General features: G+C 48.2%; 1 protein-coding gene across 1 annotated transcript; it reads right to left on the reverse strand.

Annotated features, from left to right (window-relative positions):
* Nucleotides 1–12,982: 12,982 nt before the first annotated feature.
* On the reverse strand, nt 12,983–13,693 carry LOC108287174 (transcription factor BTF3 homolog 4-like). Its single transcript, XM_037730246.1, has one exon. It carries the CDS (start codon nt 13,431–13,433, stop codon nt 13,038–13,040), a length of 396 nt encoding a protein of 131 aa, XP_037586174.1. The 5' UTR covers nt 13,434–13,693; the 3' UTR covers nt 12,983–13,037.
* Nucleotides 13,694–14,215: the final 522 nt, after the last annotated feature.

The raw sequence follows: 14,215 nt of genomic DNA on the forward strand, positions 1-14,215 counted from the left end.
ACCCCCACCCCAGCCCCAGAAAGTATCACCTGCCCTGGTCCCAGCTGCTGAGCTCTGAAATCCACGTTCCCCCAGGCTGCCCCCAGCCAGAGGTCTGGCACTGCAAGGATACTGAGGCAGGCCCGTTCCCAGGGGACAGAGGATTTGCCGATGGCGCTGTGGGCCTTTTCCTCAGGGCCAGACCTGCAGCGCTGAACCACAGCACTCCCCAGCTGCTTCTTGGAGGGTGCAGGTTAACACAGAGACCAGCCACTGATGCCACAGTCCATGCTGCTGCCATTCCTCACCCAGCGGTGGCACAGGCCTCCCCGACGGCACCCCCTGACACCTGGCCCCGAGGTTCCATCCTCCAGGCAGTGACCAGATCAACCCTTGGAAAACACGAATTTGAGGCCAGCCATGGTGTAATCCCAGCACTTGGGAGCATTGCTTGAGCCCAGGAGTTTGAGATCAACCTGGGCAACATAGTGAGACCCTGTCGCCACAAAAAAGAGTTTTGTTTTTTTTTTTTAAAGTAATTTACATTAAATTATTAAAAAGACTTGTGACTGAAAGGCTCACAGAGCACCGAAAAGTAGAGCCAATACCCACAGACTAAGAGGAAAGAAAATCTAAACAGCCAAGACGAACAGGAGAAAGCTGTCAACACAAAGTCAAAGTCTAGAAGTTATGAGCACAGGAGGAGTCAGGGCGTCCCAGGAGACCAAAGGATGTGGGCGGCTGGCATGTCTGTGTCTGCTCCGGAGAGCACAGGTGTTAACTCAGAAAACAGACAGCATTGAAAAGAAATACAGAAAAAGTGAGACCAACTGATATAACAGATTGAAATGGTAGAAGCTGGTCTGAATATATCAACAATCACAATAAAAGAAAGTGGACTGAACCTAACAGTCAAACAACAGACACAGATACAGTGGGTTTTTAAAAATCATGATACACACGGTTTACCAAAGACACACATAAAGCCTAAGGACAGATAGAGGCGGGAAACGAAAGGTGGAAATGATGAAGCGCGAGAACGCTCGCCAAGGGAAGGGACTCTGACATGAAGCTGTGTTAGGGATACAGATGGCCACTAAGCGAAGATGAAAGGTTCAATTCACCCAGACAGGGAAGCGATTTTTTTTTCTCTTTTTTTTTTTTTGAGACAGAGTCTGGCTCTGTCACCAGGCTAGAATGCAGTGGTGTGATCTCGGCTCACTGCAACCTCCGCTTCCCAGGTTCAAGCAATTCCCCTGCCTCAGCTTCCCGAGTAGCTGGGACTACAGGTACCCGCCACCATGCCCAGCTACTTTTTTTGTATTTTAGTAGAGACAGAGTTTCACCATATTGGCCAGAAAGGTCTTGATCTCCTGATCTTATGATCCGCCCACCACAGCCTCCCAAAGCGCTGGGATTACAGGCGTGAGCCACCGCGCCCGCCCAACGATTTTAAACCTAAGTGCACCTGATGGAGTGGCCTCGAACACCGTGCCATACAGACAGAAGCAGGCAGAGCACGGATCCCACTGGGAGGTTTCAACGTATCCCTCAAAATACTGATCGTTCAACTATTAACAGAAAAGCAGCAACGGTTGATATCTGGAACCCAATCAACAATGTGCATCTAGGGTTTTGCAGCCCACAAAGAACAAAAGCTCAAGGGGCCATGTATGGAAATCTGCCACGGACTACCCCAGCCACGAGAAAGGGCCTCCGTGCACTTCAGAGACCAGGTCTGACCTAGCCCTTGAGCCCCGACCAGGTACAGGAAGACAAGATATTCCTAACAAAAGGGAGAGACTTTTAAAAGGCCTCGCGTGTTTGTTTTGGACAGCATGAAACACCACTGAGTCATTCATGGGTTAAAGAAAATTATCAAAGTGGAAATGCCAACATCTAGTTGGAATTCTGGAAGGAAAGTGGCAATGGCTGAGTTTTCTAGAATTGTGAAAAGAAAAATACTGGCATCCAGATTCAGAGAGCCCAGCTCTTGCGCTCCAGAAACGAGGCAGGCAGAAGATTCGGTGCCAAACGTGAGGCAGAAACAGAACAGCAGGTGGAACCGCAGGTGTGCCCCGTACATCCTGAGAGTGAGGCCCCGGCTGTTGAGTGGGGCACCGGGCAGCCTGGGGTCAGAGGTTTGTTTACATACACACACACACAACATACACACACCACCCACACAAGGAACCGCTCCTCATGCTCCGTTCTCTGCCGTGTGTGGCCTTGATATCTGCTTTTCAGGTTGACTGGAGATTGTTGGCCACATTTGCCATGAAAAGATAAGCGGTCCTCACCACGGGCTCACCCATGGTGCACAGAACTCCCAGCCCAGAGACCCGCCCACGTCTGAGAACAGAATCACCGGCCACTCAGAAGGCCCAGCCCAAGCTGGGCACAGCGGCTCATGCTTGTAATCCCAACACTGTGGGAGGCAGAGATGGGAGGATCACTTGAGCCCAGGATTTCAAGACCCACCTGGGCAACATGGTGAAAGCTCGTCTCTCCAAAAAAAAAAAAAAAATACAAAACTGAGCCAGGCATGGTGGCCTGCACCTGTGGTCCCAGCTAGCTGGGAGGCTAAGGCGGGAGGATCACTTTAGCCCAGGAGGTCAAGGCTGCAGTGAGCTAAGATCAAATTGAACCACTGAACTCCAGGCCGGGGAATACCCTGCCTCAAAAAAATAAAAAAGAAGAAGAAGGTGCAGTCTAGGTGCAACTTAAGCCCACCACCATCCTTCAAACCATAGCAGTTCAAATTAAAACAAGCCATTGGCCCAATTCTAATTTTTTTATGGGCAAAATGGGAAGACGTCTGGCCTGAGAAGGAAATACCATATGTTACTCCGGGGTGGATTGTTAAGTCACTCTCCCCATCCGGGGCCAGAGCAGGATCTGTCAGGCCTCAGCATGGTGTGAAAAGAGGCCTTTCCTGGAAATGCCATTCACAGAATGTGACGAAACAGTTGTGACATAACAGCTTGGCATTTTGCTGTATACCAATCCAGACCTTTCAACAAGATGCTGGGGTGGCCAGCCTGCTCTTTGGAAACACGGGGCTGGCAGAGGCCGCCCCTACCCCTTGTCCCTGGCCCAGCACTATATTATCTTTGCGTCGTGGACAGAGACCAACACTTCCCCTGCATCCCCTACTCGGAGTTAATCCCAGCCCAGCCAGTGCAGGGGAGATAGGTGTCGCCAAAGAATCGCACTGGCTCCACTCTCTGTCCTCCTGAGCCTCTGGGCAGTCCCATGCTGCCAGGTGGTCTGCCCAGGAGCCTTCAAAGACCCCAGGCCCCTCTTCTTCATCTGCATCCAGGCGTGTGCCTCACGACATCTCTTTGGGTTTCAGGCCGATATTAAATACACTAACCACGGTATAGAAAGTTTCTGGCTCGACAGTAACCAAAGGCACAGAGAGAGAAGGACTTGAGGCAGGCACTGCCCTGTGTCCCTCTGTCCTCCACCTACCCACCCCTACATCCTGTAAGAAGCTCCAAAGTAGCCCCTGGGTACATCGGGATCCCCTCAAGGACCACAGGGTCCTGGAGGGCAGGACAGTGGCCAGTTTACCTGGGATTTCCCAACAGGGCCTGGCCTGAGGCTGACAGCACTCCCCGTGTCTCCACATCTGCTTGGCTCTGCGCCCCCAGCCTGACTGGGCTCCTTCCTTGGGCTGGCAGCCTGCCAACCTCTCCTATTCCCTCCACATGCCTGGCAAGGGGCAGCCTGCCCAGAGTACTCACTGTCCCCAGGGCCACCACGTAGAGCCCTGGGGTGTTCACTTCCACCATGGTTTTTCTTGTTTTTTGCTTGTTTTGGTTTTTTTTGAGACACAGTTTCACTCTTATTGCCCAGGCTTGAGTGCAATGGTGAGATCTTGGCTCACTGAAACCTCCACCTCCCAGGTTCAAGCGATTCTCCTGCCTCAGCCTCCCGAGTACATGGGATTACAGGTGACTGCCACCCAGTTAATTTTGTATTTTTGGTAGAGACAGGGTTTCACCATGTTGGTCAGGCTGGTCTCGAACTCCCAACTTCAGGTGATCCACCCACCTCGGCCTCCCAAAGTGCTGGATGACAGGCATGAGCCACTGTGCCCAGCCCCCCCATGGTTTAAACTCTTCCCCTTCCCATGCCACAGGCTCCTTGTGCAGCAAGGCCTGATCACTCCCCAACATCTGTGTGTCAGACTTGGGCACCCCACCTTCACATCCAGCCTCAGTGGTGCACCCCCCGTCCTGCCTCTGGTACGTCTCGCACTCCAGGAGCCTTCACAAGCGCTATGCCCTCTGCCTGGAAAGCCTTCCCCTAATTCTCCCATTCAAGTACTAACCAGGCCCAACCTTGCCCAGCTTCCAAGATCAGAGGAGATGGGGTGTGCTCAGGGCAGTATGGCCCCATAACCCTGCCCTATTCTGTTCACCTAGCTGCTTCCTGCTCAGCATTTGGGGCTTCATTTAACTGGCAGCCTCCTTACGGAGGTCTTCCCTGACCCCTTCCCTTCCCATTCACCCCAGCCCACTTTGCACATTGCTTCTCTGAATTCGGGGTACTCCTGATTTACCAATCATCACGTTGCATCATAACTGTTGGTTTCCTTGGAGGCACAGGGTCAGGCTCCGCGTGGGCGGGGGACGTCTTCAGGATGTGCTTACTGGATTAACTAAAGGTCGATGCCAATACAGGTTATCCCTGTGGGTGAAGATCCCCTCCCTCAACCTCATCCTGAGAAGACGCCTTCTCTGGCCCTTTTGCCCCAGCCACCCTGACTCTCCCAGGTGGAAAGCAGCTGGTAGTGATATTTGCAAGGCTGTGCCAGTTGGAACACCCACCTGTCCACCTGGGCATCCCTCACACTGCTGGCTGTCCCCTCAATCCCTCCCCCAATACTCTTGGCTTCTGTTGGGTTTTCTCCCTCCTGTCCCCTACCTTCCAGGGTCCCTGACCCCACAAAGCCTTTCCAGGCTCTCCCTAAGCTGACGTGCCTCTTCGTCCCTTGAACTCCCAAAGTCTCTCTCTTTTGTCACCACAGCTCACAGTCGGGGAAGAATTTCGCATGACAAACAGCACATACATTCAAACCTGGAGCTGAAACAAAACGTTTCCCAGAACGATACTGTACTTAACCGTTACTACATGCAAAGCACCCTCACCTAGCGTGTGCTGCTTTCATTTTTAAAACCGCTTTGCTGCATAGGATATACAACACCAAGAGGCAGCCCGAGTGCTACGATGGACCAGGTGGCCGTGACGCGTCCAGCACTCGCTCTCGATCTCCGTGCAACATCTCAAGAGCCTCGCTTTGGGCTGGCATGCCGACTCGCACTTGTAACCCCAACACTTTGGTAGGCCGAAGTGGGCAGACTGCTTCAGCCCAGGAGTTCGAGAACAGCCTGGACAACATAGTGAGACCCCCTCCCCTCAATCTCTGCAAAAAATAGAAAAATTAGCTGGGTGTCGTGGCCTGTGCCTGTAGCCCCAGCTACTCAGGGGGCTGAGGTGGGAGGATCACCTGAGCCCGGGAGGTCGAGGCTGCAGGGAGCCATGACTGCACCACTGCACTCAGGCCTGGGTGACAGAGCAAGACCCTGTCTCAAAAGAAAAAAGAAAGGAACCAGCCTCACTTTGACAGCACCACACTGCATAGTGCACCATGATTTCCCGTTACTGAGACCTGTCACAACCACATATGTCTCCACTGGCCAGGAACGGCCTACAAGAGCTCAGAAGAGGCATATGTTATTTGGGGGTAGTGGGGAGCGTGCAGGGCTCCCCCGAGCACATCCTGCGCTACAGGTTGTGTCATTACAAGGAAAAAGGTATTTTGAAGCACAGTACCAGCGAGCATGGCACGTCTGCAGAGGCCCTGCTCGTCCCAGGCCTGCCAGTCGTGCACCGGGTTAGAGCTCGACGAAAACAGTCTAAATTCTCACAGAACATGTTAATAACCTGAGTGCCAAAGACAAAAACCTGTCTGTCTTTAGATGTATGGAATTTCACAGAAGGCCAACAGAAACAGAGATACAGCAGTGCTCACAGTGAATTCCTTAGGCAATTGAATCCAAAGAATCAGATAAAAACATGTCACTGCAATTGAAAAAGGCTCGTAGGCACATAGTGTGCATATCAGAATTTCTGCTGAACACTGAATGTTGAGTTTTGTTGGGAGGTGGCAACTATCATGAAAATAGAAAAGTACCAGGAGCGGACTTGATCTGGGCAGGAACACGAAATTAAACAAATGTATCCGTGTTTAAAAAAAGATTCAAATTCAAACTTGGAAGGATACAGTATCTGAAAATAAAAAATGTTTCTAGCTGGCAGGGAGGTAGAAGAGACCCCTGAAAATAATTGTCTGAGACCTGGAATCTAGACCAGCTCTTTTTAAAGCAGCCCAGATCTTACTCATGGTTTCTCTCTTGAAAAACAGGGGTTGGGACCAAAAGGCTTTCCATGTCCCTTCCAGATCGAAGCGTCTCTCACTCTAAAGCAGAAACTGCAGGCTGGGTGCGGTGGCTCATGCCCGTAATCCTAGCACTTTAGGAGGCTGAAGCAGGCGAATCACCTGAGCTCAGGAGTGCCGAGACAGGCCAACATGATAAAACCCCATCACTACTTAAAATACAAAAAATGAGCCAGGCAGGCCAGGCGCAGTGGCTCACACCTGTAATCCCAGCACTTTGGGAGACCGAGGCAGGTGGATCACCTGAGGTCAGGTGTTCAAGACCAGGCTGGCCAACGTGGTGAGACCCATCACTATTAAAAATACAAAAATTGGCCAAGCATGGTGATGCATGCCTGTAATCCCAGCTACTCAGGAGGCTGAGGCAAGAAAATCGCTTGAACCCGGGAGGCAGAGGTTGCAGTGAGCCAAGATCGTGCCACTGCACTCCAGCCTGAGCAACAGAACAAGACTCCATCCCAAAACAAAAACAAAAAATTAGCCAGGCATGGTGGTGCATGTCTGTAATCCCAGCTACTTGGGAGGCTGAGGCACGAGAATTGCTTGAACCCAGGAAGTGAAGGCTGTAGTGACCTGACATTGCACCACTGCACCCCAGCCTGGGAGACAGAGTGAGACTCTGTCTAAAAACAAACAAACAAAAATTAAAAAAATAAAATAAAAAAGTAAAGCAAAAATTGCAAACCGGTGGCCTACTGGCCAGCTAAAATCCCTCAGTGTTTTGTTTGGGCTGCATGGAGCTTTTTTTCCTAACTGAATAGAAATGCCGCTAAATTGAGGCCCTCCAGTTTGCCACCATCACTGCCGTTCCTCACTGCCTTGCCCCAGCCTGCTTCCTTCTTTGCCATCACCTGCTCGGCCCCTGAAGGACTCGGGCTTGGGATTGCTGCTCTATGAGGTTAAGGGATTTCCATCACTGCACGTGATCCCATTACCACTTAAACCCTACTAATAGATGATGTCAATTTACTTTGGTTTCTGCCTGGTTGCTGAGCAAATCTCATGGCTTTACAATTTGGAGAGGGGCGGGCACCCTGTAGGGTACTGTCATTCCACTAATACCTCAAAACGCAGAGGCAAAGTCACAGCGTTAGTAAGTCAGAGAGTTAAAATAATTTCTATTTGCCAAAGAAATGTTTGATTTGAAAAATCTGGAAAGACACAAACTGAAAACAAGTTTTGTGTATATATATGATTATAATTAATATTTATGATACATTATGTTTAATTGCAAAAATGTGAGCTTTTTATATATTCACCATTTTGTATATATTTGCTTTTTTTTTTTTTAAGAGAGGTGGGTCTCACTATGTTGCCCAGGTTGGAGAGAAGTGGCTATTCCCAGGTGTGATCATAACACACTACAGCCTTGAACTCCTGGGCTCAAGTGATCCTCCTGCCTCAGCCTCCCACGTATCTGGGACTATAGGTAAATAACACCATGCCCAGCTTTTCTGTTGTATTATTTGGACATAGTCACTTAGTCTATTATTGTAGGGTACTGGCTTTTTGTTATTGTGGTAAAATAATGATTAAAATTTACCATTTTAACCATTTTTAAGTGTACAGTTCAGTGGCATTAAATATATTTACACTATTGTTCAACCCCGACCACCACTAATCTCCAGAAGTGTTTCATCTTATAAAACTGAGACTCTGAAACATTGAACCATGACTCCCTCCAGCCCCTGCCCCAGTCTACTTTCTGTCTCTACGAATTTGCCGGCTCTAGGTACAGCTAGTGCTCGACTTACGACCACGGTCGGGCCCGCAGACCGGTCGTAACACGATTTGATCGTAAGTTGAGTAGGCTATATGTACAGTTGAAATGGTGTACGCGGAGATGGTAGTGCTGCCGGAAGCTGGTCCGCACTGTCGTACGCCCAGCTGGGCAACGTTTGCGCTGCCAGACGCGGAGCAGTCGTGGCTAGCGATTGTGGTCATAAAGTCGAATGGTCGTAAGTTGCATAGGCGGTAAGTCGATCAATACCTGTACTTCATCCTAGTAGAATTCCATGGTATTTCTCCTTTTGTAACTGGCTTATTTCCCTTAGTTTCACCGATGAACCTTGAAGACATCATGCTGAGGGAAATAGACCCGTCATGGCTTTAAATTCTGACTATGATTTGAAAACAGCAAAGGTGTGTGTTAAAAATGGCTATGAACTTTGCAGATGCCTAGCAAGAGAGCATGGAATGTGAAGGACCCAGCCCGGAAGACTTCCTTCTGCACGAAATACCCAAACATACAAGTAGCCTTTATGAGCTGAACTAAAAAAAGGATCTCTGAGCACAGGCTCCTGGCACATAAAGCTCAGAATAGCTGAGCTTCGCTTACCAAGTATAACAGCACAAAATGTCACGCCGGGAATATCGAATGTGGGAGTTCATTGCTCAAGGAAAAAAAAGTCCCTCACCTAATTTAAGGAAACTCTAAATGAATCCATTTTTCTGTTGTAAAATCTCTACATTGCAACAGTCCCATCTGGTGCTAACTATATTTGCTTAGAGAAAGGAGTACCACAAAAGAAAGGTTATTTAGAGCACACGATGGTTTCTGGATGGTTCTTCCATCTACTAGAGAACAGGACAGAGACCCAGGAAATGGACCCTATGTGTGGACAGAAACTTGTGTCAAAGGAAGGTTAGAAACATCACATTCCATGCCAGGTGTAGTGGCTCATCTTGTAATCCCAGCACTTGGGGAGGCCAAGGTGGGTGGATCACTTGAAGCCAGGAGTTGGAAACTAGCCTGGCCAACATGGTGAAACTCCATCTCTACAAAAAATACAAAAATTAGCCAGGCATGGTGTTGCACGCCTGTAGTCCCAGCTACTTGGGAGGCTTCCATCACTCAGGCCCCGGAGGCAGAGGCTGTAGTGAGCCTGGATCACACCATTACACTCCAGCCTGGGCAACAGAGTGAGGCACTATCTAAAACAAAACACAACAAAAATCACTTCTGGGTCAAGAAGATGGTCAGACTCGTCTCACCTTACACCAGAAGCCCGTGCTTCTGTACCGTCCATCTCCTTGTGAGACGGTCACTCTGGGAAATCGGCAGGGTAGCCAGTCCTACCGTATCAGGGGATTGTAAGTTACTACAGACTTGGTTTCGGGACAGTGACAGAAATACAGATTAGTTTCCTGCTGTCCAAATCACAAGGGAGGAGTCTGATGGGAAAGAGAACACAGCCTGCTGGGCTTTGCCGGGAAGCACACACTGTCCAGCGCTCAGGACCCGGCCTCCTGCCTATGCCCACACAGCAGCTCTGCTCAAGTGACCCTCAGCCTCAGCTTCCACAGCAGCTGGGATTACAGGAGGGCAGCATGGTGCCTGGTTTTTAATTTGTATATATTTGAATATAGTCACTTAGGTTATAATTGCAGCCTTGGTCAAGCTGAATAACCTCTCAGTGCCTCAGTTTCCTCATCTGTGCCAAAGTGGAGCAGCAATAGAATCTCTATTGGACAACTGGTATGGTGAGGATCCAATGATTAGTGTATCTGAAGCAATGAAGCGGCCGAACCAGAGCTGCCGCCCGGCACTGGCTGCCACTTTAGGAGTCTCCCAGAGTGGATGATGAGCAAGGGCCGTGCTCTACGTTTCATGTGATTTGAGGGTTTTTAATGTCTGTGGTTAGTTCACGTCCCCAAAGCAATACATTCTCTCACCAGACCCTCCAGAAGAAAAAACAAAACAAAAACTGATATATTTAACTCCTAACCCCAGGTACCTGTGAATGAGACCTTATTTGGAAATCAGGTTATTGTAGATTTAATCAAGCTACAATGTGGCCACACTGGGGTAGAGCAGGTCCTCGATCCAATATGTCTGCTGTCCTTATAAGAAGAGACACAGAGAGGAAAACACCAAGTGAAGATACTTTATGCAAAGGCGAGGAAACCAAGTGATGACAGAGACAGATTTGGAGCTCCATGGCTGCAAGTCAAGAAACGCCAAAGACTGCCAGCAGCCACCAGATGACAGAGAGAGCGCATGGCACCGCCAACCCAAGGATTTTGGACTTCTGGCCTGTGGAACTGTGAAAAAATAACTCTCTTTTTCTTGATAGAGTCTCACTCTGTCGCCCAGGCTGGAGTACAGTGACACAATCTCAGCTCACTGCAAACTCCACCTCCCTCAGGTTCAAGAGATTCTTTTGCCTCACTTCCCGAGTAGCTGGGACTAGAGGCGCATGCCATCATGCACGGATAATTTTTGCATTTTTAGTAGAGATGGGGTTTCACCATGTTGGCCAGGCTGGTCTCAAACTCCTAACCTAAGATGATCCGCCTGCCTCGGCCTCCCAAAGTGCTGGGATTACAGGCATGAGCCACCGTGCCTGGCCAAAAACTGAATTTCTGTTGTTTTAAGCCACACAGTTTATGTTGCTTTGTTACAACAATCCTGGAAAACTAGTACATTGTCTTAACTGTTTTTTGTTATTTTATTACTGTTATTTTATTCTGTTAAGTCCATATATTATATAAAACATAACAAGAAAAATGAACAAATGTATAAAATAAATTGAGGTGTTCGGATGAAAAAATATAAGAGCTTTGCCTTCATGTCTATAGATCTCTTAATATAATGTTGGTCTTGCATGTTAGATATCAAATAAAGATATCTAGCTTGGCCGGGCGCGGTGGCTCAAGCCTGTAATCCCAGCACTTTGGGAGGCCGAGGCGGGTGGATCACGAGCTCAAGAGATCGAGACCATCCTGGTCAACATGGTGAAACCCCGTCTCTACTAGAAATACAAAAAACATTAGCTGGGCATGGTGGCGCGTGCCTGTAATCCCAGCTATTGAGGAGGTTGAGGCAGGAGAATTGCCTGAACCCAGGAGGCGGAGGTTGCGGTGAGCCGAGATCGCGCCATTGCACTCCAGCCTGGGTAACAAGAGCGAAACTCCGTCTCAAAAAAAAAAAAAAAGATATCTAGCTTGACACAAAAGTTGGTAACTGCAAGGCGAGGCTGTATGAGTGTGATGATGGGCCAGGAAATGATATATTTTCTAAATTTTATCCTTAAATATTGGCTATAACAAATGCTGGTATAGCAAAATGCAAGCTTTTATTAGACAACAAAAGGGAAACTTGAGTGAATGAATGCAACGTACCTCCAAGTCCTCTTAAAGGAGGTAAAAATAAATAAATAATACCGTGTTTTACCAGTGCTCCCCCAAAGCATTATTCTAAGCATGCAGGAGGGTATAGTGAGCAGCTACAATAATAAGATCCAACCCAGAGGTAGGTTCAAGGCCAAGAGCAGGAGAGTGGCTGAGGAAATCCTCCTCGGGCCAGCACCATTTCATAGAATGCCCATTTGTGCTGGGGGATGAGTTTATGGCCTATTTTCTTCTCATTCAAAAGAACATTCCCAATTTCGACCTTGCTGAAAAAGAGGCATTTTTGTACCTGCTATTAAGAACAGCTAGGATACAGGATAAGGCTGGGATAAAATTATTTAGCAAGCACATGCTGGCTACTCTAGTTTGAAATCTACCAAACTGTAGGCCGGGCGCGTCGGCTCACACCTGTAATCCCAGCACTTTGGGAGGCCGAGGCAGGTGGATCACCTGAGGTCAGGAGTTCAAGAACAGCCTGACCAACATGGAGAAACCTCGTCTCTACTAAAAATACAAAAATTAGCCGGGTGTGGTGGCACATGCCTGTAATCCCAGCTACTCAGGGGGCTGAGGCAGGAGAATCACTTGAACCCAGGAGGTGAGGGTTGCAGTGGGCCAAGATGGCACCATTGCACTCCAGCCTGGGCAACAAGAAAAAAGAAAAGAAATCTACCAAACTGTAAAATCAGGGAGAAATAAAAAGTTAAAGATGACGCTGTTGTTCCTCAAGATGAGAGAACAAAATTTTACAAAAGGAGCGATTACACACTCACTTAACTCTATGTGGAGAACATCCTTCTCAAGCCAGGTGGAAGATGAGGAAGAATATTACCAAAGACTGGCCAGGCCATTTGGAGACCAAAAGGAGATGAAAAAAGGCATTTAGGAAGCAAGCTAGTAAAAGAAGTTATTCTAGGTCTGACTAGGTAAGTGAATCTAAAGCAACCATACCAAAGATATGTTACCCATTACTCCAGCATGAAGCCAGTGGCAAAATACCTCAAGACATTTTAAACCCAGAGAAGTGTACGAAAAATACGATAGTTAACCAAGCAAATTAAAATCAGACCACTAATGGTAAAAATCTCTTCAGATCTGAAATCCAAGATACTCATTTTCCATTAATTCTGTGTCTTATGGGGGGAAAAGAAAAGTAACGAATGTAAAGTTCTTTTTATTTCTGCTGGGGAGGGAGTAGGATAAATAGAACTGTTTTGCAATTTGCTCTCCACTGTATACACACATACCCACACACATACATAAACATACATACACCAAAAACACCCCAAACTAACAACAAAAAAACAGGAATCAAAAACCAAAACACCCTCAGACTGCACCAATACTTCAAAAAAAAAAAAATCCTGGAAGTGCAAAATGTAAAATCAAATGACCAAAAAATGCTGAACAAACAGCATTATTAATATACAAAATATTTATATTACTGAACTAGTAGCTAGTAACAGGTGATGTTCTCCGTGTCTGTAAAACTTTGGAACCACATAGCTGATTTGTTAAATCTAGTCCATCGCAGCTTCCGAAAACCAAAATTGTAGTTAGCTTCATTCTTTGATGCCTCATCACAATTTTCTACAAGGTCTGGAACATCATCATCCTCATCAGTGTCTTCTGGTTTTGGTGCTTTACTGTCTAAGACTTGGCATGGGAACTGCTCAGCTAACTTCCTGGGGCTTGTTAAGCTGTGAGCACCGAGCTGAGTTAATATTCCAGGGCGCATTTCTGTGACTGCTTTGGCTTCTGCATGACCAGTGATTGCAAAAGTGTTAGCAGAAAGGGAAGCTTGGACTTTGGGATTGTTGAAATGAATAACTGTCCCATCGTCTTTCATCATGTTCACCTCTTCAATACCAGCTATATTATTCACAGCCAGTTATTTTGAGAACTCTGAAGCTTTCTGTCATCAGCTGTAGCTGTTCTATGTAGCACCTTCTTCTTTCTGCGAGCTGTACCCTTGCTCCCTATCCGGACCTGAGCCTGAAGTTTAGCTAACTTTTCTTGATTCATGCTGTTGGTAAATCCGAAGCAGGGAGGGTCCTCCAACACCAGCACGCGGCAAGAGCAAGATGGCTGCCTCCATCTTAACTGTTTAAATCCTCTAGGGCTAGCAGACAAAAGACAGGCCATACATGTCCATTGAATGAATACATAAATAAGTAAAGATAAACAAAAAGATAAAGCACGCCTGGAGGGGGAGAGAGCCCACACACACCTGGAGGGGGACAGAGCACACACACACCTGGAGAGAGAGAGAGCCCACACACACCTGGAGGGGGAGAGAGCACACACACACCTGGAGGGGGACAGAGCCCACACACACCTGGAGGGGGACAGAGCACACGCACACCTGGAGGGGGACAGGGCACACGTACACCTGGAGAGAGAGAGAGCACACATACACCTGGAGAGAAAGCGAGCCCACACACACCTGGAGGGGGACAGAGCACACGCACACCTGGAGAGAGACAGCCCACACACACCTGGAGGGGGACAGAGCACACGCACACCTGGAGAGGGACAGGGCACACACACACCTGGAGGGGGACAGAGCACACGCAGCACACCTGGAGAGGGACAGGGCACACACACACCTGGAGAGAGAGCCCACACACACCT

Source organism: Cebus imitator, unplaced genomic scaffold (genome assembly GCF_001604975.1).
Source record: "Cebus imitator isolate Cc_AM_T3 unplaced genomic scaffold, Cebus_imitator-1.0 Scaffold338, whole genome shotgun sequence".
Lineage (NCBI taxonomy): Eukaryota > Metazoa > Chordata > Mammalia > Primates > Cebidae > Cebus > Cebus imitator.

Bases quoted from the DNA above. Each gene is read 5' to 3' on its own strand.
- LOC108287174 (XM_037730246.1), bottom strand. From the start codon at position 13,433: ATGATGAAAGACGATGGGACAGTTATTCATTTCAACAATCCCAAAGTC.